This window comes from Leopardus geoffroyi, chromosome B3 (genome assembly GCF_018350155.1).
Source record: "Leopardus geoffroyi isolate Oge1 chromosome B3, O.geoffroyi_Oge1_pat1.0, whole genome shotgun sequence".
Classification (NCBI taxonomy): domain Eukaryota; kingdom Metazoa; phylum Chordata; class Mammalia; order Carnivora; family Felidae; genus Leopardus; species Leopardus geoffroyi.
This window is the reverse complement of record NC_059337.1, coordinates 54,274,022-54,298,323: the sequence shown is the minus strand read 5'-3', so window position 1 is coordinate 54,298,323 and position 24,302 is coordinate 54,274,022. Positions and strand designations below refer to the sequence as shown.

General features: G+C 36.9%; 1 protein-coding gene across 7 annotated transcripts in view; it reads right to left on the bottom strand.

Moving 5' to 3' along the window:
• ATP8B4 (ATPase phospholipid transporting 8B4 (putative)) overlaps positions 1-24,302 on the bottom strand; it is a 264,094-nt gene that overhangs the window by 51,564 nt on the left and 188,228 nt on the right. For all 7 annotated transcript variants that reach the window (XM_045449777.1, XM_045449779.1, XM_045449780.1 and 4 more), the window contains exons 16-20: positions 19,779-19,967; positions 14,011-14,126; positions 10,857-11,021; positions 9,779-9,890; positions 7,454-7,559 (exon numbers count right to left, since the gene is read on the bottom strand). In XM_045449777.1, the coding sequence (XP_045305733.1) occupies positions 7,454-7,559; positions 9,779-9,890; positions 10,857-11,021; positions 14,011-14,126; positions 19,779-19,967 (688 nt within the window). The remainder of the gene's footprint in view (positions 1-7,453; positions 7,560-9,778; positions 9,891-10,856; positions 11,022-14,010; positions 14,127-19,778; positions 19,968-24,302) is intronic.

Genomic DNA, 24,302 nt, shown 5'->3' with positions numbered 1-24,302 from the left:
AACCCCTCTAGACCACAGACTGGGGAAGAAGGAATACAGACAGAGCCAGTTTCTCCTTTGCAAACAGCTTTAGAAGCTAAAGATCACAGTTTTCAAAAGTGTGTGACTTTTTCCCAACCAAAGCCACCACTATGTGTGTGAGCTTGAGGGGAGGGGAGCCAGCCCCAGGGTGTGGTAGTGATCTCAGGGGTGCCCTGGGAGAGAACCGTCTCCTCCCTTAAGTACTGTGGGAAGAGGGTATATTGATCCCCAAAGTACAAAAGACAGTACAGGCACCAGCCATATCGGCAAGGCGGAGCGGCACTACCCCAGAACCAGGTCTGCATGGCTCAGGATCCCCTAAGATATCGGGTTTTAAATCCCAGCTGAGTGCCTAGGAGACACAGGAAACTGTAGAGCAGGACAAGCCAGCCGCCCACACTGCTCTGGGAGGACAACCTGAACAACATGGTTTCAGACACCTGTCTGGGGAGGAGAGATTGGGATGTCGCCAATTTTTCTCCCCATCACCAACACAGTGGGGTTTCAGAGAATAGGAAAACAGGCCCCCAATGGAGGCGGGACCTGTTCACACCAAACCCCAACCCTCTGTGCCTGGAAATTGCTCATCTACTAGAGGAAGACTGACACTGTGCCAACCAGAAGGCCTCTCCTCCAGACCAGTACAGCCACCGGTCCCAGGCACCAACAGACAACTGTCCTGCTGTTTTGAATGTTAGTCTGTTTCTTTTTTTTTTTTTTCCCTCTCTTTTCATTTCTTTTCTTCTCTTTTCTTATTCTTTCTACCATCTTCTTTTTCCTTTGGAAACAGGCTCATCCTTTCTGATATGATTTTTAGTCATTTCTTATTATATATATACGTTTTTTTCTTTCTTTCTCTGTTTTGTCGGTTTAATCAGGTATTTTTACTCTACTATTTTTACACCTTTTCTAGATCTCCTTTATTTTTCTTTCTCTCTCTTTGGATTAAGCCTTATAATTTCTTTGATTCTCTGCTTCCCCCCCCCCCCACACCCTTTCATTTTTCTCTTTGAATGGGATCAGATTCCCGGCCCTTTCTTTTTTTCCAGGGTTATGTCAATGAACAAATCAAAGCACACCTGATGGAAGGGCTAAACAATGAATTAGGAGGAGCTTTGTAGAAGACTGACCAGTGGGATACAGCAGCCAAACACATAACAATGAAGCGCGTTCAACACTCTCCAAAAACACTCCCTGAAGTGCCAGGCCATGGACAGCATATGACCACTTTTTAATACAGGTGTAGGACACATAACAAGCCATTAAAACATATTAAAGACAGAAGCCTAGTCAAAATGATGATACAGAAGAATTCTCCCCAAAAGAAATTCCAGGAAGAAATGACAGCCAGAGAATTGTTCAAAATAGATACCAACAATATATCTGAAGAAGAATTTAAAATAAGTCATAAGACTAATAGTTGGGTCTGAAACAAGCATAGAAGACAGCAGAGAATCTATTGCTGCAGAGATCAAAGACCTAAGAAACAGTCATGATGAATTAAGAAATGTTGTAAATGACATGCAAAATAAACTAGGTGCAGTGACAGTGAGGACAGGAGAAACACAGGGGAGAATAGGTGAAATAGAAGATAAAATTATGGGAAATGATGACGCTGAAAAAAAGAGGGAAAAGAAATTACTAGACCATGAGGGGAGAATTAGAGACCTAAGTGATTCAATGAAACAAAATAATATCAATATTATAGGAGCTCCAGAAGAAGAGACAGAAAGGGGCAGAAGGTTTATTTGAACAAATTACAGGTGAGAACTTTCCAAATCTGGGGAAGGAAATAGGCATCCAAGTCCAAGAGGCACAGAGAACTCCCTTCAAAACAAAAACAAGTCAATACCATGACATATCACAGTGAAACTTGCAGAATACAAAGATATTTCTCAAAGCAGCTAGGGACAAATGGGCCTTAACCTACAACAAGAGACACATAAAAGTAGTAGCAGACCTGTCCACTGAGAGTTGGCAGGCCAGAAGGGAGTGGCAGGAAATATTCAATGTACTGAATAAGAAAAATATGCAACCAAGAATCCTTTATCCAGCAAGGCTGTCATTCAGAATAGAAGGAGAGATAAAGGCTTTACCAGACAAACAAAAACTAAAGGAGTTCATGACCACTAAACCAGCCCTGTAGGAGATGCTAAGGGGGACTCTGAGTGGAAAGCAGTAAAGACTACAAAAGACCAGAGACATCACCACAAGCACAACACATACAGTAACACAATGACCCTAAATCCATATCTTTTTTTTTTTAATTTTTTTAATGTTTTTATTATTTATTTTTGAGACAGAGAGAGATAGAGCATGAGCAGGGGCAGAGAGAGAAAGAGGGAGACACAGAATCTGAAGCAGGCTCCAGGCTCTGAGCTGTCAGCACAGAGCCCGACGCGGGGCTCAAACTCACAAACCATGAGATCATGACCTGAGCTGAATGAAGTCAGACACTTAACCAAATGAGACACCCAGGTGCCCCAAATCCATATCTTTCAATAGTCACTCTGTATGTAAATGGATTAAATGCCCCAATCAAAAGACACAGGGTATCAGAATGGACAAAAAAACATGATCCATCTATATGCTGCCTACAAGAAACTCATTTTAGACCTGAGATCACCTGCAGTTTGAAAGTGAAGGAATGGAAAACCATCTATCATGCTGCCAGACAGCAAAAGAAAGTCGGAGTAGTCATACTTAGACAAACTGGATTTTACAAACTGGACTTTGCAGTTACAAACTGTAACAAGAGATGAAGAAGGCCATTATATCATAATTAAGGGGTCTATCCATCAAGAAGATCTAACAATTGCAAATGTTTATGCCCCCAATGTGAAAGAACCCAAATATACAAATCAATCACAAACATAAATAAATGTATAGATAATAATATCATGATAGTAGGGTACTTTAATACTCCACTTACAACAATGGACAGATCATATAGGCAGAAAATTAATAAGGAAACCATGACTCTGAATGATAAATTGGACCAGATGGACTTATCAGATACATTCAGAACTTTTCATCCAAAAGCAGCAGAACACACATTCTTCTCATGGACCATTCTCCAAAATAGATCACATACTGGGTCACAAAACATCTCTCAACAAATATAAAAGGGTTGAGATCATATCATGCATGTTTTCAGATCTCAATGCTATGAAATTTGAAATTAACCACAAGAAAAAAAATGGAAAGCCCCCAAATACACGGAGGTTAAAGAACATCATACTAAATAAAGAATGGTTCAACCAGGAAATTAAAAAAGAAATTGAAAAATATATGGAAGCAAATGAAAATGAAACCATGACAAGTCCAAACCCTTTGGGATGCAGTGAAGGAAGACCTAAGAGGAAAATACATTGCAATTCAGGACTATCTCAAGAAGCAAGAAAGTTTCCCAAATACAGAAACTAACCTCACACCTAAAGGAACTAGAAAGGCAGCAGCAAAGAAAACCCAAGGCCAGTAGCAGAAGAGAAATAATAAAGACCAGAGAAGAAATAAACAATATAGAATCCAAAGAAACAGTAGAACAGATCAATGAATCTAAGAGCTGGTTTTTTGAAAGAATAAACAAAATTGACAAACCTCTAGCAAGACTTCTCAAAAAGAAAAGAGAGAGGACCCAAATAGATGAAATAATGAATGAAAGAAGAAAGATCACAACCAATACCACAGAAATACAAACAATTATTAGAGGATACTATGAAAAATTATATGCCAACAAACTGGACAACATGGAAGAAATGGACAAATTCCTAGACACTCACACTCTACCAAAACTCAAATGGAAAGAAACAGAAAGTTTGAACAGGCCCATAAGCAGTGAAGAAATTGAATCACTTAACAAAAATCTCCCAAAAAATAAGAGTCCTGGGCCAAATGGCTTCCCAGGGAAATTCTACCAGACATTTAAAGCAGAGTTAATACCTATTCTTCTCAAGCTGTTCAAAAAATAGAAATGGAAGGAAAGCTTCCAGACTCATTCTATGAAGCCAGCATTACCTTGATTCCAAAACCAGACAAAGGCCCAACTAAAAAGAAGAACTACAGGCCAATATCCCTGATGAACATGGATGCAAAAAGTCTCAGCAAGATGCTAGCAAATAAAATTCAACAGTATATTAAAAGAATTATTCACCAGGATCAAGTGGGATTCATTCGTGGGCTGTAGGGCTGGTCCAATATTTGCAAATCAATAAACATGATACATTAATGGAAGAAAGGATAAGAACCATATGATCCTGTCAATAGATGCAGAAAAAGCATTTGACAAAAATACAGCATCCTTTCTTTTAAACCCTCAAGAGAGTGAGGATAGAAGGAACATACCTTAACATCATAAAAGCCATATATGAAAGGCCCAGAGCTAATATCATCCTCAATGGGGAAAAACTGAGAGCTTTCCCCCTGAGCTCAGGAACATGACAGGGATGTCCATTCTCACCACTGTTGTTCAACATAGTACTCAAAGTCCTAGCCTCAGCAATCAGACAACAAAAAGAATAAAAGGCATCCAAATTGGCAAGGAAGAAGTCAAACTTTCATTCTTTGCATTTGACATGATACTCTACATGGAAAACCTGGGAGATTCCACCAAAAAAATGACTACAGCTGATACATGAATTCAGCAAAGTTGTAGGATATAAAACCAATGTACAGAAATCAACTGCATTTCTACACACCAATAATGAAGCAACAGAAAGAGATATCAAGGAATAGATACCATTTACAATTGTACCAAGAACCATAAATACCTAGGAATAAACCTAATCAAACAGGTCAAAGATCCATTCACTGAAAACTATATAAAGCTTATGAAAGAAATTGAAGACACAAAGAAATGGAAACACATTCCATGCTCATGGATTGGAAGAACAAATATTATTAAAATATCAATAATACCCAAAGCAATCCACACATTCAATGCAATCCCAACCAAAATGGTACCAGCATTCTTCACAAAATTCTAAAATTTGTATGAACCACAAAAGACCCCAAATAGCCAAAGTAATGTTGAAAAAAGAAACCAAAGCTGGAGGCATCACAATCTCGAACTTTAGCCTGTATTACAAAGCTGTAACCATCAAGACAATATGGTATTGGTACTAAACAGACACATAGACCCATGGAATAAAACAGAGAACCCAGAAATGAACCCACAAATATATGGCCAACTAATCTTCAACAAAGTAGGAAAGAATATCCAGTGGAAAAAAGACAGTCTCTTTAGCAAATGGTGCTGGGAGAACTGGACAGCAACATGCAGAAGAATGAAACTGGACCACTTTCTTACACTATACACAAAAATTAATTCAAAATGGATGAAACACCTATATGTGAAACAGGAAACCATCAAAATCCTAGACGAGAACACAGGCAACAACCTCTTTGACCTCAGCCACAACAACTTCTTACTTGACATGTCTGCAAAGGCAAGGGAAATAAAAACAAACATGAACTTTTGGGATCTTATCAAGATAAAAAGTTTCTGCACAGTAAAGGAATCAATATAAATAAAAGGCAACTGACAGAATGGGAGAAGATATTTGCACATGACATATTGGATAAAGGGTTAGTATCCAAAATCTATAAAGAACTTATCAAACTCAACACCCAAAAAACAAATCATCCAGGGAAGAAATGGGCAGAAGACATGAACAGACACTTCTCCAAAGAAGACATCCAGATGGCTAACAGGCACATGAAAAGATGTTCAAAGTCACTCATCATCAGGGAAATACAAATCAAAACCACATTGAGATACCACCTCATACCTGTCAGAATGGCTAAAATTAACAACTCAGGAAATAACAGATGTTGGCAAGGTTGTGGGGAAAGGGGAAACCTCTTGCACTGTTTGTGGAATGCAAACTGGTGCAGCCACTCTGAAAACAGTGTGAAGGTTCCCCAAAAAGATAGAGATAGAACTACCCTACAGCCCAGCAATTTCACTAGTAGGTATTTATCCAAAGGATACAAAAATGTTGATTTGAAGGGGCACATGCACCCCAATGTTGACAGCATTATCAACAATAGCCAAACTATGGAATGAGCCAAAATGTCCATTCACTGATGAATGGGTAAAGAAGATGTGGTATACACACACACACACACACACACACACATGCACTGGAGTATTACTTGGTGATTAAAATAATGGAATCTTGCCATTTGCAACAATGTGGATGGAACTAGAGTGCATTATGCTAAGCAAAATAAGTCAGTTGGAGAAAGACAGTATCATATGATTTCATGGAATTTAGGAAACAAAAAAGAACATAGAGGAAGGGAAGGAAAAATAAAATCAGATAAAAACAGAGAGGGAGGCAAACCATAAGAGACTTAAATATAGAGAACAAACCATGGGTTGCTAAAGGTGAGGTGGGTGCAGAGAATGGGCTAAATGGGTGATGGGATTTAAGTAGGACACTTGTGCTGAACATTGGGTGTTATATATGTAAGTGATAAATCACTAAATTCTACTCTGGAAACCAATACTACACTATATGTTAACTAACTCGAATTAAAAAGAAAAAAAAAAAGACTTCCTTTTTTTCCCCAAGGTTCATGAACAAAAGTGTAACGATGGAGACACATTAAGGAAACCATAGTGCTCCACTGTTGTGTTGAGGGAAGGTTATCCCCTTCTAGAATGCAGCAAGATACAAGCAGTTTGTCTCTAATTCAATAGTCTGCTTGGCCAGACCCAGGATGCGCTGAGCTTAAAGATGCTACTTCAAGCATTAACAAGCAAAAATTGTTATAGGACAGCATTTTTTAAAGTTCTTAGAAAATAATTATGCACACTTTTAAAATGTTCTTCTTAAAATGTTCTTCTAAAAATTTCACAGTATTCTATATCTCATAAGCATTATATATTTGGGTTTAATAGTAACTATGTCGAAATATCTACTTTCTTTAATGCTGAAAGACTCTATTCCAACTTTACATACCATCTCCTACAGTGGTGTTTTCCAAATTTATCCAATCATAATTTCATCTAGGTCCTTATGAAAATACAAATCCCCATACTCCATCCCCTGGAGGTTCTTAATTTGGGAGCCAGAATGAAGAAGCTAGTGAATTGCTATTTTTAACAAATGCCCTCATTGAATCTGATCACTCATCATACAAGAGCTATTTCTAAAGGACAACCCAAAGTAAATGATTTGAAATCCTTTTCTAAAAATATGTGGAAAATGTTGGAGGCCTTAAGATGACATTTCACTACTGATGTCAAACTTATCTCAGTTTGTCATCAAAATGAATAGGAGTTTAGGAAACATGCAGAAAGAGCTCTATACTGAACTAAGGCCGCAGAAACTATAAAAGACCTTTCTACTTTCTCAACTATCTGACCTTCCCTTTCTCCCTCCCTCACTCCCTGTCTTCCTTTCCTCCTTCCTTCAACGCTTACCTGAGTTCTTCTCTGACTTCCACTGCCGTGTTCCCTGATATAATGAACACATCATTCATATCATCAGTCAGCATGTTGCAGGCATAACCAATATTGATGGCAGTTTCTAATACAAAATAATGTTCAGTTAGAATATTAATTAATAACCTAAGTACTTTTCCATAACAGTTTTGCGGCATTGCCCTTAATGTCAGAGACACCACAATGAGTAATAAAACACAAGAAACCCAGAGCTAAATTCAAAGACCCAGGTTCCATGACCAAATTCACCACTTGCTAAATCCATGGAGAAGTAGCAACATCTATAAATTCTCAGCCTTCTCATCTAGTTTTTGAAAAAACTTCTTGATTCCCAAAATTAGTACTTAAGAAAATACCCTAAGATCCTGTGATACAGCGAAATATTTTTTTTCCCTAAAGTCCCAAATACTGCCTCTGAAAGAGCTGACATACTTACTTTAGCAATTATTCAATCTGATGGGGTAGACACATTGAAAAAAACTCACAAAATGTTCATTTGAACAGCAAAAATGCTCTTATGATAGCTTTATAGTTCTCCCACACGCAATATTGCCATTTCCCCATTAAGTAAATAAAACTTTGGAATGTGAGATCACCTCAAAGACCACCCAGGAATGCTGCTACTAGGTAACTGGAGAACTACATAATGTTGAGCAGTCCTTCCTCTCCTTCCGCAGAACTGGACCCTAGGATAATTAGGTAACCCTTCCATCTTCGATAGGGTCATTTGTTTCTAATTCTATTGAGTCATTAGGCTCTAGTTCTTTTCTTTTTTTTTATGTTTATTTATTTTTGAGACAGACAGAGACAGAGTACAAGTGGGGAAGGGGCAGAGAGAGGGAGACACAGAACCAGAAGCAGGGTCCAGGCTCTGAGCTGTCAGCACAGAGCCCAATGCAGGGCATGAACTCACAAGCAGTGAGATCATGACCTGAACCAAAGTCAGATGCTTAACTGACTGAGCCACCCAGGCGCCCCAGCTCTAGTTAATTCTGTAGAACAATTACATTTTTCTTAAGTCTCAAGGCAATTGATAAAATCTTAGCATATTCTTTGTATAAGCCATAGAAATGAAAGCTCAATGAGAGTAAACCTGTGGATATTCATAAGTGAATAGTTATGAATGTACCTACTGATCAACACCAAACTCTAAGAAGTCTCTATTAACACACCACAGAGCTCAATTCTCTAATGTTTGTTTTTTATAATCAGTGATTTGGATGAACATATAGAGAACTGATTTATCCTATCTACAAATCCTCCAATGTCCTAAAAAAATATGTAACAAGTAGAGAAAATCTTGAAAACATATGTGTGCCAAGTAACTAAATATTTCTGATTTACAGATGACCAAGCATAAAATGACTTTTGTTTTAACCATTACTGCTAGCAATAGATCTAAAACGTATTGATCCCTTTTCATTCTTAGGAAACAGAGTACTCTGAACATAATGACTCTTTCTCTGTTGACTTGGTGTTTTGTCATGTCTGAAAGTGGGTCAGCTCTCATTGTACCACTACGTGGGCAGTCCTGGAATTTAGCCAGCTTGCACTGGTACACCTGTGTTGATTGTTAAAATGTCAAAATATTTCCACACGAGTTGACAAACAGCTGTTTCCCCGAGTCTCCCCAAACCTCCCAAACATCAAGAAACTAACCAAGCAGCCCTGAGGTATCCAATGTGCTGCTCCAGTGCTGCGCCACTCTCTGTCCTAACTGGGGGAGGAAGTACCCATGTGAAACAATAGCTAAACATTATTTAATGCCATTGTTGCCTACAGGTGAAACTATTATATTTAAGAAGCAATTGTACTGAAACTCAAATGACCCCAGGGTATACTACAGAAGATAATTTGTTAGTTTGTTTTCTTTTGTTTTTAAATAATAAATTTTTGTAATGTATTAGCTTTCCTTTTTGTATTTCTACTCCTTACTATTTGAAGGACTGGAAAAATATCTAATTCATTAGGCTTTCTGGTTTAAATTTTACCATAGAAATTATTGCTCTCCCCCACCCTCCCTTCCACCATCCAGGGCGCCTGGATGGCTCAGTTGGTTAAGCATCCAACTTTGGCTCAAGTCATGATCTCCCAGTTCGTGAGATCCGGGCTCTCTGCTGTCAGCTCAGAGATCACTTTGGATCCTCTCTCTCTCTCTCTCTCTCTCTCTCTCTCTCTTTCTCTCTGTCCCTCCCCTGTTCACTCACACTCTCATTCTGTCTCAAAAATAAATAAACATTGAAAAAAAGAAATTAATCCCCCCTCTTTTCAAGACATCATCATCATCATCCATTTTCAAATTACCTTGTTTGTCTCCTGTTAGGACCCAGATCTTAATATTGGCTAGCGATAAATTTGTAATCGTTTCAATAACACCCTCTTGTAACTTATCTTCTACAGCAGTAGCACCTAGTAGCTTTATTAAAAATAGAGAATACCATATGTTAATGCAGGCAAACAACATCCACAATATGTATGGCTTTTAATCACAGAGTTTAGAGGTCAGGGAACATGAACTGAAAATGGAAGTTATGATGCACTGACACAGTAAGCATCTTATTATGTGCAGAGATGGGTTGGGAAGGACCTCAAAAGGAGGCACACCAATTAATGGCAGGGATCCTGGAAGTTAGAATTCACATGAGAGATCTGATCTGCTCAGATAACATATTAGCGTAAACCATCAGAAGCCATTTGGGCTTCTAAGAACTGAAGAACTCCCCAGATGCTTCCCCACTTATGTCAACATGGAAAGGTCCAAAGGAGAGCCCTAATCTCATAGTAAGGATCACCAAAAAGTAGAGTCATTGTCCTAAATTAACAAACCAACAGATGCCATAAACTAAAAAGTGAAGATTCTTGTAGAATATTTTACCCAGAGATGAACATAACATGCTCCTTAGTAACTCATGATAGATGAGCATAATGGCCAACTGGGGCCTCAGGGAGGAGCAGTTTCTAAAGCTCATACTCTGGGAAGCACAGATATCATCAGAACCTCATGGCCTAGGATGGTTTAGAGCTATAGCCACTCTTCATGGCAAGTTTTCCTGCTCTAAAAAGGTAGATCATAAAGCAGGGAGAAAAAAAACCCCAACATATTATCAAGTACATACCAGAGGCTGACAAAGAATAAAGATGCTACTATCTTCTACTTTGAGGGGACAATTGTATAACCTACTGCTAATAGAATTAATCCTCTAGGCTATCTAGGGCCATACATGGAAAACTTGAAGCCAATATATATAGTATGACTCAGTGTTTGAAAGGGGGACATCAGCTGTGTGCAAGATGATTTAGCAATGAATTACTCCCATGCTAGATCTCTAAACATATACTATCCCTTCTGTAAACACAAACCATCATGCTTCTAAATGCATACCATCAAATCCCTTTCAATTTCTTCATATAGCCCAGCTACCCGTTCATCTCTCTCATCTATAAGAGTATTTGCATCTTCAAGCATCTTATGCCATTCTTTAAAGTACTTGTCATCCAGATCTCTGTATGCGATAGCCAAAGTTCGAAGACCTTCCCCTGCAAATTCCTGCCGGAGCAGAAACAAATTTAGTAACCATCACAGAATAATAATCATGGCAATAACAACAAGAACAACAACAATAATGGGTAAGAAGTCTTTCACTTAAATTAATTTTGTCCCAAGAGCATTATTTGGCCACGCTGACCTCCAACTTTTTAATCTCCTTGGAAATGGGATAGAATGTTTATATATTATATTTTATTTCTATGTGGTTAAAACACTCAGGGGAGATGTCTTCTCCCTAAAGACAGCTTAAATACCTGTTTAAGTGTCCTAGCTGAGAAGTGATCAACCACACCCATTACTTGAGATATCCATTTGAAGCAACATATATTGGTTCCAACCTATCCCCTACATGAAGAAGCACTCTTGGCAATAAGAGACCTAGCCTGTTTCATGGCTCATGGCAGTCGACTTCTGGTGGAGAGGAAAGGCTTCTCAGAGGAACCATAGGTCTTAAATCAAAAGTAGGAGCTCTCTCAAAATATGGCAGCATGACATCTCAATACTCTTGTCATGTTCCCCTTAACAATACAGCTGTGTCTAAAATTAACTGAGTTCTACTTCTGTTTATGCTTGAAGTCTTCCATAAGAAAAAGTACAGATGAATAAATAAATGCTGGTCAGGCAACAGAAGTCAAAGCTTATTAGGCTGTAATAATAACCTCTAGGGGAAAATGGGAGAGTAAGACCAAAAGTTAATACAAATGTTTACTTCTGGGAAGTAGGACTAGAAGTGGAGGCTAACTTTTACTCATCATTCCAGATCGTCTATAAATTTTCTCATTTTCTGCTATATGAAAGTTTTATTTTAATAATGAAAATTCTTAGAAATTGTAAAAACAACATCAAGTCATGTTATTTTTAAAAATCATTATTTTTGAGACGCTGATTTCTATGGAGTTAGTGTGTAATAATTGGTCAATTAATTGAAGAACCATACTTTTCGTTTAGTGTCTCAGTAAACTGACAATCTCAAGTGATACCTCTGATGTTTTATCCTTCTAATAGGAAAAATAAATAAATAAAAACAGGAGACTGGTAGTTGCTTACGTGTCTCACATAGTCACAATAGCTAGAAACATATGTAGATTGCTTTGTGGAAATGCTGGAAACCTCCCACTTTGTCTAGGCCTCCAGTGGTCATTTTATGGGCCTCCACACTGCAAGTGTTTTTATAGCATTTCTGCTCCTTTGGACAGTGCCACCGAGCATATCTTCTCTGCTGTGTTCTGGCTTATAGAAAAGACGTAGGTCTGTGATCAGGCACAAGTTAAACCATGACACACCCTAATTAGGTAAATGAAAAGAAAATTCAGTGCATATGACAACGATGTGGTTTCGTCCACAGAGACCATGAGAAAAAAATTATCCAAATTTATCTTGTAGGCAATTGGTAGCACTCTGGACATTGCAGTCACATTTTGCAAGACCACCACTGGGTCCCCTACTGATCTGAAAATCTAGTTACTTCCTTGTAACAATCTTTTGTCCTCTTAATTCACAGAAACGCTTCTTTGCCTTTAACTTGCAACCGCACTGAGCATTACCAGTGCTCTCCTCTCTGTTCTGCACAACAGTGAATTAACTCTAAGACGGCATTACAAAAGGGGACAGATGATTTAAGTTATTTAATTAGTGCATGAATCACAAGTTTAATCCTAAATGAGCATTTGAGCAAGGTCGTTTCCTACCATTAAACAATTCAAAATCAATTATTAAATATAAACTGAAAACCTCAGAATTTAAAGCCAAAACAAATAAAGTAAATGAAGCAAAGAGCAAGTCAAATCGATGCTACCTGGAAAAAAACTCTTGTGCATCGAAATGTAAAAAGACCAAATTAGGCTTCCTATACTTCAGTATGAAAGGAGAATGTATGAAATCCAAGGCCTGTGGTGTTTGAGCAATGGCAAAAATCAGATACTTATGATTCCAATGTTGTTTTCAGAAAAAAAAAAAATTTAAAAAGACCATGTCAGCCTTCTGGAAGAGATTAAAAGAAAATCAAGAATGCTCTATTCAAAAGACAAAAACAATAGCTATGTTTGTAACCAATATTACTAAACCATCATTCTTTAAACTTAAAGTCAGGCAAAGTAATTTTTGTTTTGCTTTGTTTGTTTGTTTGTTTGTTTGTTTGTTTTTTAAAGATCCAGGGAATGTTCTGTATTAAATACAGGGCTTGACAAAGAACATGAATCCTCAATAATTTTTTAAAGGAGAGGATATGAGAGTTTTGACCAGCTGCCCTTAAAGTTCATATTCGGTTAAATGGAACCTCAAACAAATATCAGAAAGACACCTGAATCTCAGGTTTAAACCAGGTTAATGTTCACATTAAATCAGACTCTTACTCTTTTGCATATATATATATATATATATATGCGCCAAAGATTACTCCTGCTCCCTTCAGAAAGCTTTTATAAAGATACTATGCATAGTCTCAGAATGTATGCATTTGGTAGCTTCAACCTAGAGAACATAGGTGACTCAATATAATTTATGACCTAATCAGAAGGACCCCTGGAGGAGAAAGCTGGCTACGATTTTCCCCTCAAGCATCTAAGCACAATCCTAAACTATTCGCTAGGGGTAATCATAAAGGATTCCTTTGGTGTCAGACACATTAGAACCCAAGGGAAAGCAACTGTCCTGCTCCTCTTCCCAGAACCCGTCCAGTCTCCAGGGAAAAAGCCTCAAACTGCAGGGGAGTTAGAGCAGGTGTGTCCTGAGCCTTTGCCTGGCCAGAGTTCAGGAGGCTACATGCAGCAGCTACTTCACAGCTGCTGTGTGTTAACCTGTCTGTGGTAAGACTGATCAGACTTTCAGCAGGACAGGGGTACATGTGCCAGTTTCCAGATATTCACTGGCACATTTTCCTGTGCTTTCTATTTCAAAAGTCACATCATTTAGCTTATATTTTTAAAATAAGACCTAATCACAGGAAATGGCCAAAGGGCCATTGTGCTAACCTTGAGACAGAGGCACTTACACTGAGATGGTCTGTCGTCAAAGTCAGAAGGTCTTCATTGGATGGATGAAGTTTTTCAAACAGAATAGTGTCTGCTCCTTTGGAATAAAGCTTTATCTGTCCTTCTGGGTTTCTAACTGAAAAGAAAAATTTTGCATAGTAGATAATCAATGAAATCCGTCAAAACTAGACTTTCCTAGGACTCCAGCCACGAAATTTGGAAATGGGCATAACGTTTTAGCTAGTAGTAAAATACTCAGTGTCTTTAATTAGAAGGTCACTATCTAAGTCAATTGGCTTTATTCCTGCTCTATTAACTTAGAAATATTCCATCTACTGGAATCCTTTGATTTCCCAAACTCAGAAACAAGTGTTTTTATTCTGATGTATACAACCTTAATATTTTTCTTACCTACTGTTTCGAAGAGTTGATAAATTCAAATTAAGCCTTCTGGATTGAACAGAATTGAGAGCTTTGCTTGCCTGTCTCCTGTTGCAAAAACTCAAGACCTACCATAGGAATCAGTTTTTAGTATTATACCAAATGATATCCACATGGAATTCTAGTCATTCAAAGCCATGGTTTATGCATTAGTTCTCAGTCTTTGCTGATGTTTTTCTTTATCCTCTTTACTCCCTGGGAATGCCCTTTCATTCTTGGTGGTTGATTTTGGGGTCACAATCCAGGCTGCAAGCATGCCTCACAGGGGGCTTTCAAAATTATTTTCTACCTTCTTTTAAGTGGAAGTCTGCCCCGCTCCAGGTTTGAGAATGACAGCCCTGATGAGGATCCCCTCATCTCCAGTCCTTAAGCCTTCCCCTGGCTGTGCCTCATGTTGCTTCAGAAAAATCTTTTTTGAAACCACAGAATACTTGGCCTACATTTGTAGGCATGGTTTTACAGCTTGGCACATACTATATACTTAATTACTTGTTGAATGAATGACATGACATGACAATATATTTCTCCCAAGTAACCACCTACAGTTTGAAACAACTTTCTGGATCACAGTTCCATGGTCTGAACACTGACCATCACAAGTTTCATCAAGTCAAAGACTACTGCATGCTTTCCATTCGATTACACCTTTTCTCTAAAAACAGAATGCCTCAAAACAGATGAACATGAATATTGACTATGAATAGAATATAAAATTTAGAACTTGATTTAAAGAAATATAAATAACAAAGTACAGTGAATCAATTTCCCTTCTAACCTTTTACTACTCTTAGCTAAGACTTAATCTAGTCTAGTTTCCTCCTGGGTTTGAATATGTATAATGCACCTTGGGAACTCTTTTGTGTTGACTTATCGAGGACTCGTCTTCTCTCCTAAGACTGTTGATCAGCTCTCCTAGATGCCAGAACTCATGCAGTTTTTCTTGTGCCCTGGCTCTAATTGCCCCCATTGTGGAAAGAGTTGGAGGGTGGTGGAAAGCATATATAATTTATCTAATTGTTCAAGTGGGGGAAAAACATTTAATTCTACGGAAGCCTCTCTTGCTTTTCTTCTACAGCAATCCAATTTAATAATTTCTCCCATATTTTCTCCCTTCCATCACCAGAGCTATAAAGGCAAATTATGTGCCTTCAACTTTTACCAGTATGACTTCCCTATGACTGTTTTTTATAGTCTAGGCTAGGACATCAGTTCTCAAGCTTTTTGGTCTCAGAAGCCCTATGCACTCTTAAAACTTTGTGAGAACTCTAGGCCTTTTTAAGCGGGTTAGATCCAATAATATTTACCATATTATAAATTAAAGTTGAGAAATTTTATTATAGCAATGGTCTTAGAACACTAATTATATTACCATAATAATAATATGACTATTATAATAATTATGATAATAAGCATATGACATTAACATAGGTAACATTTCTATGAAAAATAATTATATTTTCCATAACAAAAAAAATTAGTTTTGGGAATGGCATTGTTTTACATGATTACAGGTCTGGTTTAAAAAATGGTTAGATTCCCATATCCGCTTCTGTAGTTCAATCTGTTGTGATATCACACATCATGAGGCTTTTGTAAAACTCCACAGTATACTCATGAGAAAAAGAATAAAAAAGACAAATACCATTAGTATTATTATGAAAATGTTTTTGTCCTTGTGCATCCTCTGAAAACCTCCCAAAGTTTCTTAGGGTTCCCCAGACCACACATGGAGAACCACTGGTCTAGGAAATCACAAACCAATTATGATTTGTTCAAATCTCTTACCATCTCTTTGTCTCAGTTTCTACACGTGAAAAGGAGACATTTAAACAATCTAACTCCTGAGGTCCTTTCCAAGCTATATTCTTCTCATTCAGTAAACAGTTCACACTTCCTTCATGTTTCTTAATCAAGCATTAACCCCTTAGAATCTGTGTGAATCCAATTTCATGGAATCCTGCTTAATTTTACTCACTAAACCTTTCCTTTTGCAGATCAACAAGTTTTTTCTCTTCATTCAAGGCTCCTAGTCATCTCTGCTAGGAAATCCCAAGGCTAATCATATCTCACTCAATTCAGAAGTTAGCCTTTTTAAAATCTATTTAAAGAACACAACAGTTTTAAGTGGTCGAGATAACATATGGGCAGAGTCTGGACAAAAGTCATAGATTTTTAGTTATAGATTCTTCTCCTCTTACCGGTCCTTTATACATTGTTGTGCCTCAAAGACTTTCCCAGGATCTAATTCCCTCCCACTCTTCATGCAGTCACATTCATTTCTAAGGCTTCAGGGTACATTGACAGGATGATTGATTTTAAATGTGTATATCCTGCCCAAATCCATCTCCAGCACTCCCTTTGAATATGTACATCCAACCACCAGCTAGATACCTCCTTTTGGATATGCTCAGCCACACTAAATTCAAACTGCACACATTATCTTCCTCCAACAACTAGGTATCTCTCCTATGTCTCTGCCCCAATAACCAGTTTCACCCTTCACTAAGTCTCCCAAACCAGATATCCAGCCATCATTCAAACTCCTTCTCTTCTACCACCCATACATCCAATTGCAGCCATGGATTTCTCTTCATCACCTTATCTCTTGCTTATATTATCACATTAACCTAAATGTTCCACTTATTGCAATCCCGCTTTTCTTCAAACTCCTCTGTAATCTATCTGGAATTATCTTCACACAACTGCATACAACCCTGCAATAGCTTCCCTCTGCCTTTGGATCAAGTATGGACTCTTAAACATGGCAGAAACTGGAATCATCAAGACCTTTCCTTTTTCAGCCTATTTCGTACCCTGCTTCACCATCTTCTCCTGGGTGTAATCACACAGAACACTTTTCAGTTTCACATTCTCCCTTAGCTTCAAGTCCCTGGGACATGGTAGGCACTTACTAAATATTTGCTTAATTGAGTTGAATTATAGTTATGCAAAATTCATTGAAAGCAGCTATGCCTTTGTGACATAAAAAGAAAAAAGTCACAAATGGTTTCCAGGTTTATGCTATAAGAGTAAATGTAATAGCAACTTTGTGAATGATGATGAATAATTCTACTTTGCCATATCTCAGTTGGATGCCTATTCATATATACATATAGAAAAATGCCTGTCATATGGCAGTGTGATTTATACTTTGATCATCTCTAAAAAGTTTACAGTTGAACAGGTCTTACTAAAGATCTTGCAAGACCTTTTCAAGGAGCTAGACTAATTTATTTTTCTTTAATGTTTACGTGCCACTTGCCTCTATTAATATCTTTGAATTTTATCTCTGTGTTTTTATTAGAATTGGTCCTTCCAAAATTGTACAGTAAGATTTATATGTTTATCAGTATAGTAGATTCTATATCCTCTGACAAAATTCTATACAGAAATCTATTTTTATTTAAGTAACTGAATTAAACCAGGGCTCTTGCCCCAGAGTGAAAGTAGTACTAGTATTGAAACTATACATTCATGATTCAATGAATGATAGCACCCCTCCTCCAAAAAAAGGAAGGAGGAGAAAGAGGAAACAGAAGAAGAGGAAGAGGAAGCAGAGGAGGAAGAGGAAGAAAGAGGAAGAGGGGGAAGAGGGGGAAGAGGAGGAGAAGGAGAAAGAGAAGGAGGAGGAGAAGGAGAAGAGAAAGCAGCAGCAGCAGCAGCAGCAGCAGCAGCAGCAAATATCTGAGTCTTCACATCAGGGTGTTGTCCCCACAGACCAAACCATGTGACAATCATGAGACTAGCACTGTTTTATTCTTTGCCTTGTTATCAGAGACTTTTCTACCCTAGTGGAGCCCCTCTTTCAAATTCCTTCTGATTAAAAACCAAACAGAACCTAAATAAAGCCCATAAGCCTCCATGCATTCGGTGGTGGAACATTACCTTGCTTCATATGGGATCCATTAAGTCAAACATCTGAAGTTTGTGGTTAGGCTGTGATTTCTCCTCAGCCCATAGTGGTGACTGATGCTGGGCAAAAGCCAAGAATTTCCCTGTGTAGCAATTTTACATTTTTGTCAACACCCTCATAGCAAAGAGAAGCCAGTTCTAGGCCAACCCAACATTAGTAACACCTCCCCTGAAGCTGTAAATAGAAGAGAGTTTCTGCTGATATATGGTTAGGCCAACGCCTAGAGCAGCGTATGTGCTCATTGGCAGCACTGACGATGACTGCCTACAGCCTGTTGTCAAAAAAATAAACATAAACATCCCCAGATGATGTTTGGTTTTTACCTGCTGAGAGCATTCTACCACAGCTACTTTCCAGTAGTTAGAGGCCAAAAACCCAACCATGTACACGCACGTTTTCCACAGTAGAAATTGATTTAATATGACCAGGATATTCATAAGTTACCAAGTATTGGCTTAAATTTTACTTAACAAACATTTATAGAAAACCTACTATGTACCAAGCTCTATGCTGGCCCTTGGGCTGGGTAAGATGGCTAAAACACAGCACTGCCCTCTAGCACATACTCTAACAACTGGGAAGGTCATGGGTATCATGGTGCTGGTATCACACTGGTGTTATGAACAAGGTGCTCTGAAGAACAGAGGAGAATGCAGTTATTTGGAGAGTAGAAGAATTAAAACAACAGGTGGCATTTAAATTGGACATTTCCAGGTGAGTAGAAGTTTCCAAGAAAAGAATTAGGGAAAAAGAGTCTTAGGTAGGGGAAACAGCACACACAAAGGGTGAAAGCGTACAACGCACGCCTGGAATGCAAGATCTAGTAAGGCTGGGGAAGTTTGAGGAAGTAGAAGATAAATAGACTGAAATCAGATTGCAAATAATCTTGAATGCCATGCAAGAATGTTACCCTCTAAATTCTAGAAAGCTACCAAGGTTTTTTATGTAGGTGATGGCAAAATCAGGTCAATATTTTGGAAAGAATACCTTGGTATCAGCACAGAGCATTATTTTAAGGGGAAATAGTTTTAAAGATATTGCAATAATACAGGCAAGTAGTGGTAAAAGCCTGGGAAACATCTCTAGAAAACACAATGAGTAGTAATTGAGGATCTATTAGTTCTGTGTGTCTGAGTTTTGTTATCTTTAAAATGGGCATTAAAATAATAGTACCTACCTTACACGGTTGCTGAAATAATTAAATCAGTTAATTCATGTAGACAATCTACAATAGTGCTGGATTCAATAAGCACTTGCTACCCATTAGTTATACTTACTAGTGCACTGTTGAGGCTCAGTTGAAAATGAAAGTTTATCAAGTTACAAAAATACCACAATTCTCAGTATGTAACTAGGAATGAAATAATGCTTAAGAAGCATCAATGTGATGAGTACTATCAAAACATCAAACATAATCTCAGCTACCAGTCATACCTATGACAGACATCCTTTTTCTGATATTGTTGAAGTCCAAGAAGGCAAGAAGTTGGTAAGTAACCAGTGTTCCCAATTCTTCTATTGTTATTGTCTCTGAGGTTCGAGACTTAAAAATGAACCCCAAATTTCTTGCAGCAGTCACCAAAGCCCCTTCATCAGGTGACTGAACTTGGTAAATCAGCTGCCCTAAAAGGAAAAGAAACTATCGTATTAAACTACAGCCAAAATAGATTGTATTAAACAAAAAAAGTAAAAGAAACAAATGTATTGATATTGAGAATAATCGCTAATATTCACAGAATGCCAGTGCTAACTCCAACTCATCCTATAACACCCAACTCAAGTGTTAGCTCCAGAAGTCAGAACTTTTCTACATGCCAACCAGCCAGACCAAGTGCCTATACTGTGAGATACTACAGGACACCACACATACCATCAGAGCCCCTGCCATCTTATACAAAAATATCCATCTATGTGTCTGACCCTCCACGATGCTGAAAGTTCCTCAGGTCAGAGGCCATGGTTTTGTATTTTCAGTGACTAGACGTGTGTAGTGAAAGTTTCACAAACTAAAACACTTAATATGTATTAATGCTCAAAATCCTCATGATAAGCCTTTGAGGTAGGGATTATTAAAAAATTATTATTTCCATTTTATACCAATGACCTATGACTGAAGAGTTTATATGATTTTTTGCAAGATCACACAGCCAAAGAGTGATAAAGCAGGTATTCCAAGTTCCACTTCAGTCTGCTACTAATGACCAGTTTATTATAATGCATACAAGAAACCGCTTGAAATGTAAGAAATCAAACCACTGTGCTCATTCTTGGCGCCTGATGTGTATGTATCAGGCTGGGAGGAAGAGGGGAAAAGAGAGAAAAAGAATGAAATGAAAAAAAAAAAAAAAAAAAAAAAAAAAAAAAATCAAACCAAACCAAAACAAAAACAATAAACTATAAAAATAGAGCATATACAAAGACATTCTATATAAAATTATATTGTCTTTGTTTATAAAAATACATTTGAAAAAATAGGCAAAGCTATATCCCTATCTACTGACTTCAGGCGATGTACAAGATCAATTGTTAAGAAAATGAGTTGCATATTTATATACTGTGATTCCTTTTCATGTAAAACAAATAACTACCCATCTACTGCATATATTAATCTATATATATTAATATAATTTATTAATAAATTAATTTATATTTATATTATATTTATATTTTATACTAATTTATATTTATAAATAAATATTTATTAATATTAATTTATATATATTTATATATATATATATACATATATATATATATATGGGTGAAATGATGACACCAAATGTTACCAATTGGTTACTCCTGTAGGGGTGAGATTAGAATACTTCATGGATGAAATTATTACCTCTGCCTTTATAAATTTTGTAGTGTGGTTTCACTTGATACAGTAGGCATAAATTAATTTTGAAATTCAAAAGGGAAAAAATTATAGCAGTTACTTTATCTACCTATGAAACTATTTAACTTTCACTTCTTCAACATAGTAAACTGGGTGCCAGGACCAACTTCCCTGCTACAAACAACTACAGATTCTGTATAAAACATTTTAATAATTTTAAATACATCCATAAAAGATGTACTGGCAAGAAAATAAGAACTATTTAGGCCAAAGATGAAGAGAAAAAATACAGATGGAATAAAGGTATTACTGTAGCCAGCTTTTTCCTTGAAGACTTTTTCTGATCATTGATCATTGGTTTCTAGCCTCTGAGAGCTTGAGTTAGAGAAGACGTAGCCCAGGTAAGAAGTTTAATGGGAGACCACCTCTTAAAACCGGGCCTCCAAGGGTGCCTGAACGGGTCAGTCAGTTAAGCATCTGACTCTTGGTTTTGGCTCTGGTCATGACCTTGTGGTTTTGTGAGTTTGAGCCCTGCCTCAGGCTCTGCATTGGCAGCATGGAGCCTGCTTAGGATTCTCTCTTTCTCCCTCTCTCTTTCTGCCGCCCCCCCTCCCCCCCCACCCACCACTTGCACTGTCTCTTTCAAAATAGATAAATAAACTTAAAAAAAAAATGCCTGGGCCTTCAAAAGACTACTCTCCTGGTATAGAGGAGAATTGGAAATCAGTGCCTCCTTCAAGAGTGCCTGTAAGGAAAAATTATCTACCTATAAGTGGAAAGAAAAATTTTTTCTGCTGAAACTTTAAGACCAAAGACTGACTTTCACACATATTTGCATCCTAAATTCATAATACTTGAGTGACTTGAAAAAAATCAAACTGGAAATTTAGTTTAGTATGTTCCTACATTAGAACACTACAAGTCCTTTATGGAAGAACTAGCCTTCATCTCAGGACCCAAAGAATTTCTACAAATAAAGTTCCAAGTAAAATGATCATCTCACAGTGAAAAATCATTAAATCACAATAAATAAGACATAATCAGAACTAACAGAAATAATCTAAGATCTTCAAAAACTTCAGATGTTGGAGGTATTAGAAATAGCACACTCAAATACTTGATAGATTTCAAAAAATTTTTAAAAAGGCATAAAATTAGGCAGATTTGAAAAAGAATCAAAGACCTTGTAGAAATTAAAAATTAAAAACTGCATATTAGATATTGCTAGGGAAAGAAGCAGTGTACTGTGAAAAAAAAATGGAGGAACTATGATAATATATCCCCAAGAGATAGGGAAAGAGAAGAAATGAGAGACGTATTAAAACACATAGAGAAGAGAATGAAAATATCTGACACTGAAGATCTAACTGAGAGGGAAAATGAGTCAGAGGCAAAGCTGGAAGAAATACATGGCCAAGCAAATACCATGTCATGGTAAAAAATGACATTCTACAGATTCAAGAATCTCAATGAGTTCCAAGTAATATATTTTTCAATCCACACCTATAGTGATAATATGGAAGAAGAAATCTTAAAAGTAGCCAGGGAGATAAGACTGATGACCTTCACTCCACAATTGGACTAGGAACTAACTATACAGTAATGGAAATAGCAGCAGGACACAGTGGAATACCTTCAAGGTGTTAAAAGAAAACTGTCACCTTAAATTTCTGCACATAGCAAAATGTTCAAGAATAAGAACAGATGAAGTTGTTTTTCCTAAGTTTTTGAGAGTTTATTAGCAGGAGGTTCTCTCCTAAAAGAAATTCTCAAGAATACACTTTATGTCAACAGAAGATCAGAGTTGGGACAAGCATTAAAGAGCACAGAAGTGAGTAAGTATGTAGGATAGATCTAAGCAAACACTGACTATAAAAACAATAAAAGTAACCTCTTGGGGGATTAAGAAAGAAAATACATGACAAGAATACTGTATAAGTCAGGACAGGGTTGATTAGTATTGAAGGGTTCTAAAGTCTTTGGTTTAAAAGAAGGCTTAGGCTTTGATAAGTTCATTATGCTAAAATTTCTAGGCTAACCACTAAAATACAAATAAGGATTCCAAAGCAGAAGTAAAAATGGACTAAATCCATAAGAGGGGAAAAAAAAAAAGAGAGAGAGAGACTAAGACAAAAGTTGGGGCAAATGTAAAGTACAAAATAAGATGGTAGAAATAAACTAAATGTATCAATAATTATATATTAAATACTTAAAATCTACATATATCAATACTCAAGAAAGATAATGGACTAAATGTTCTGCTTAACCTTTAGTTCTATCAAACTATTCTTTTTAAATGTCAAAAATTATCTCATTCATGAAAGATGTGCCTAAAACACAAAGAAAAAGATAGATTGGCAGGAAACAGTGGAAAAAAGATAAATAATGCAAATACTAACAAAAGCAAAATACCTATAACTACATTCATATAAGCCAAAATAAACTTTAAGGCAAATATGTGAAAATTGTGTAATTGAGTAGTCAAAATAATCCAAAGAGAGGTAGAAAATTGAACAATACAATTAACAAACATTATCTAATGGATATATTTAGAACTCAGTGCCTAATAACCACAGAATACACATTCATTTCAAGCACACATGAAACATTTACTGAAACTGAACATATACCAGACCATAAAGCAAACCTCAATAAATTTTAAAGGATTGATATAATGAGGCAGTAAGAAAAAAAATTCTAAAACTTTTATCTTTTGAATTGCCATACACTAAAATAGAAGAAAAATCCTATTAAAACACTTGTATTTTCCACTTTTCCTGCCTCTGCATTTTCATCCTGGAGAAGGGAATGAGAATGTCAACTTCTCCAAATGACTTCATCATGAAACAGTACACCTTTGAAATAAAAGCAATAGCTTCAACTATAAATTATACAATTATAAACTTTAAGTTCGTTAGATTTGGTTCTATTCTTTTCCATAATTAATGTTTATATAAAAAAAAGTTTGTTTTCCAAGGTACTTTAACATACATGGATTTAAGCTATCTATACTGTAAATAAATCTTTAAAAGGAGAGCAAAATAATCCCCCCTTACTCAGTGACATAAGCCTGCACTTAGAATTTGATATCGTAAAGCAAGAGATAGAAGTAATTTAAAGATATA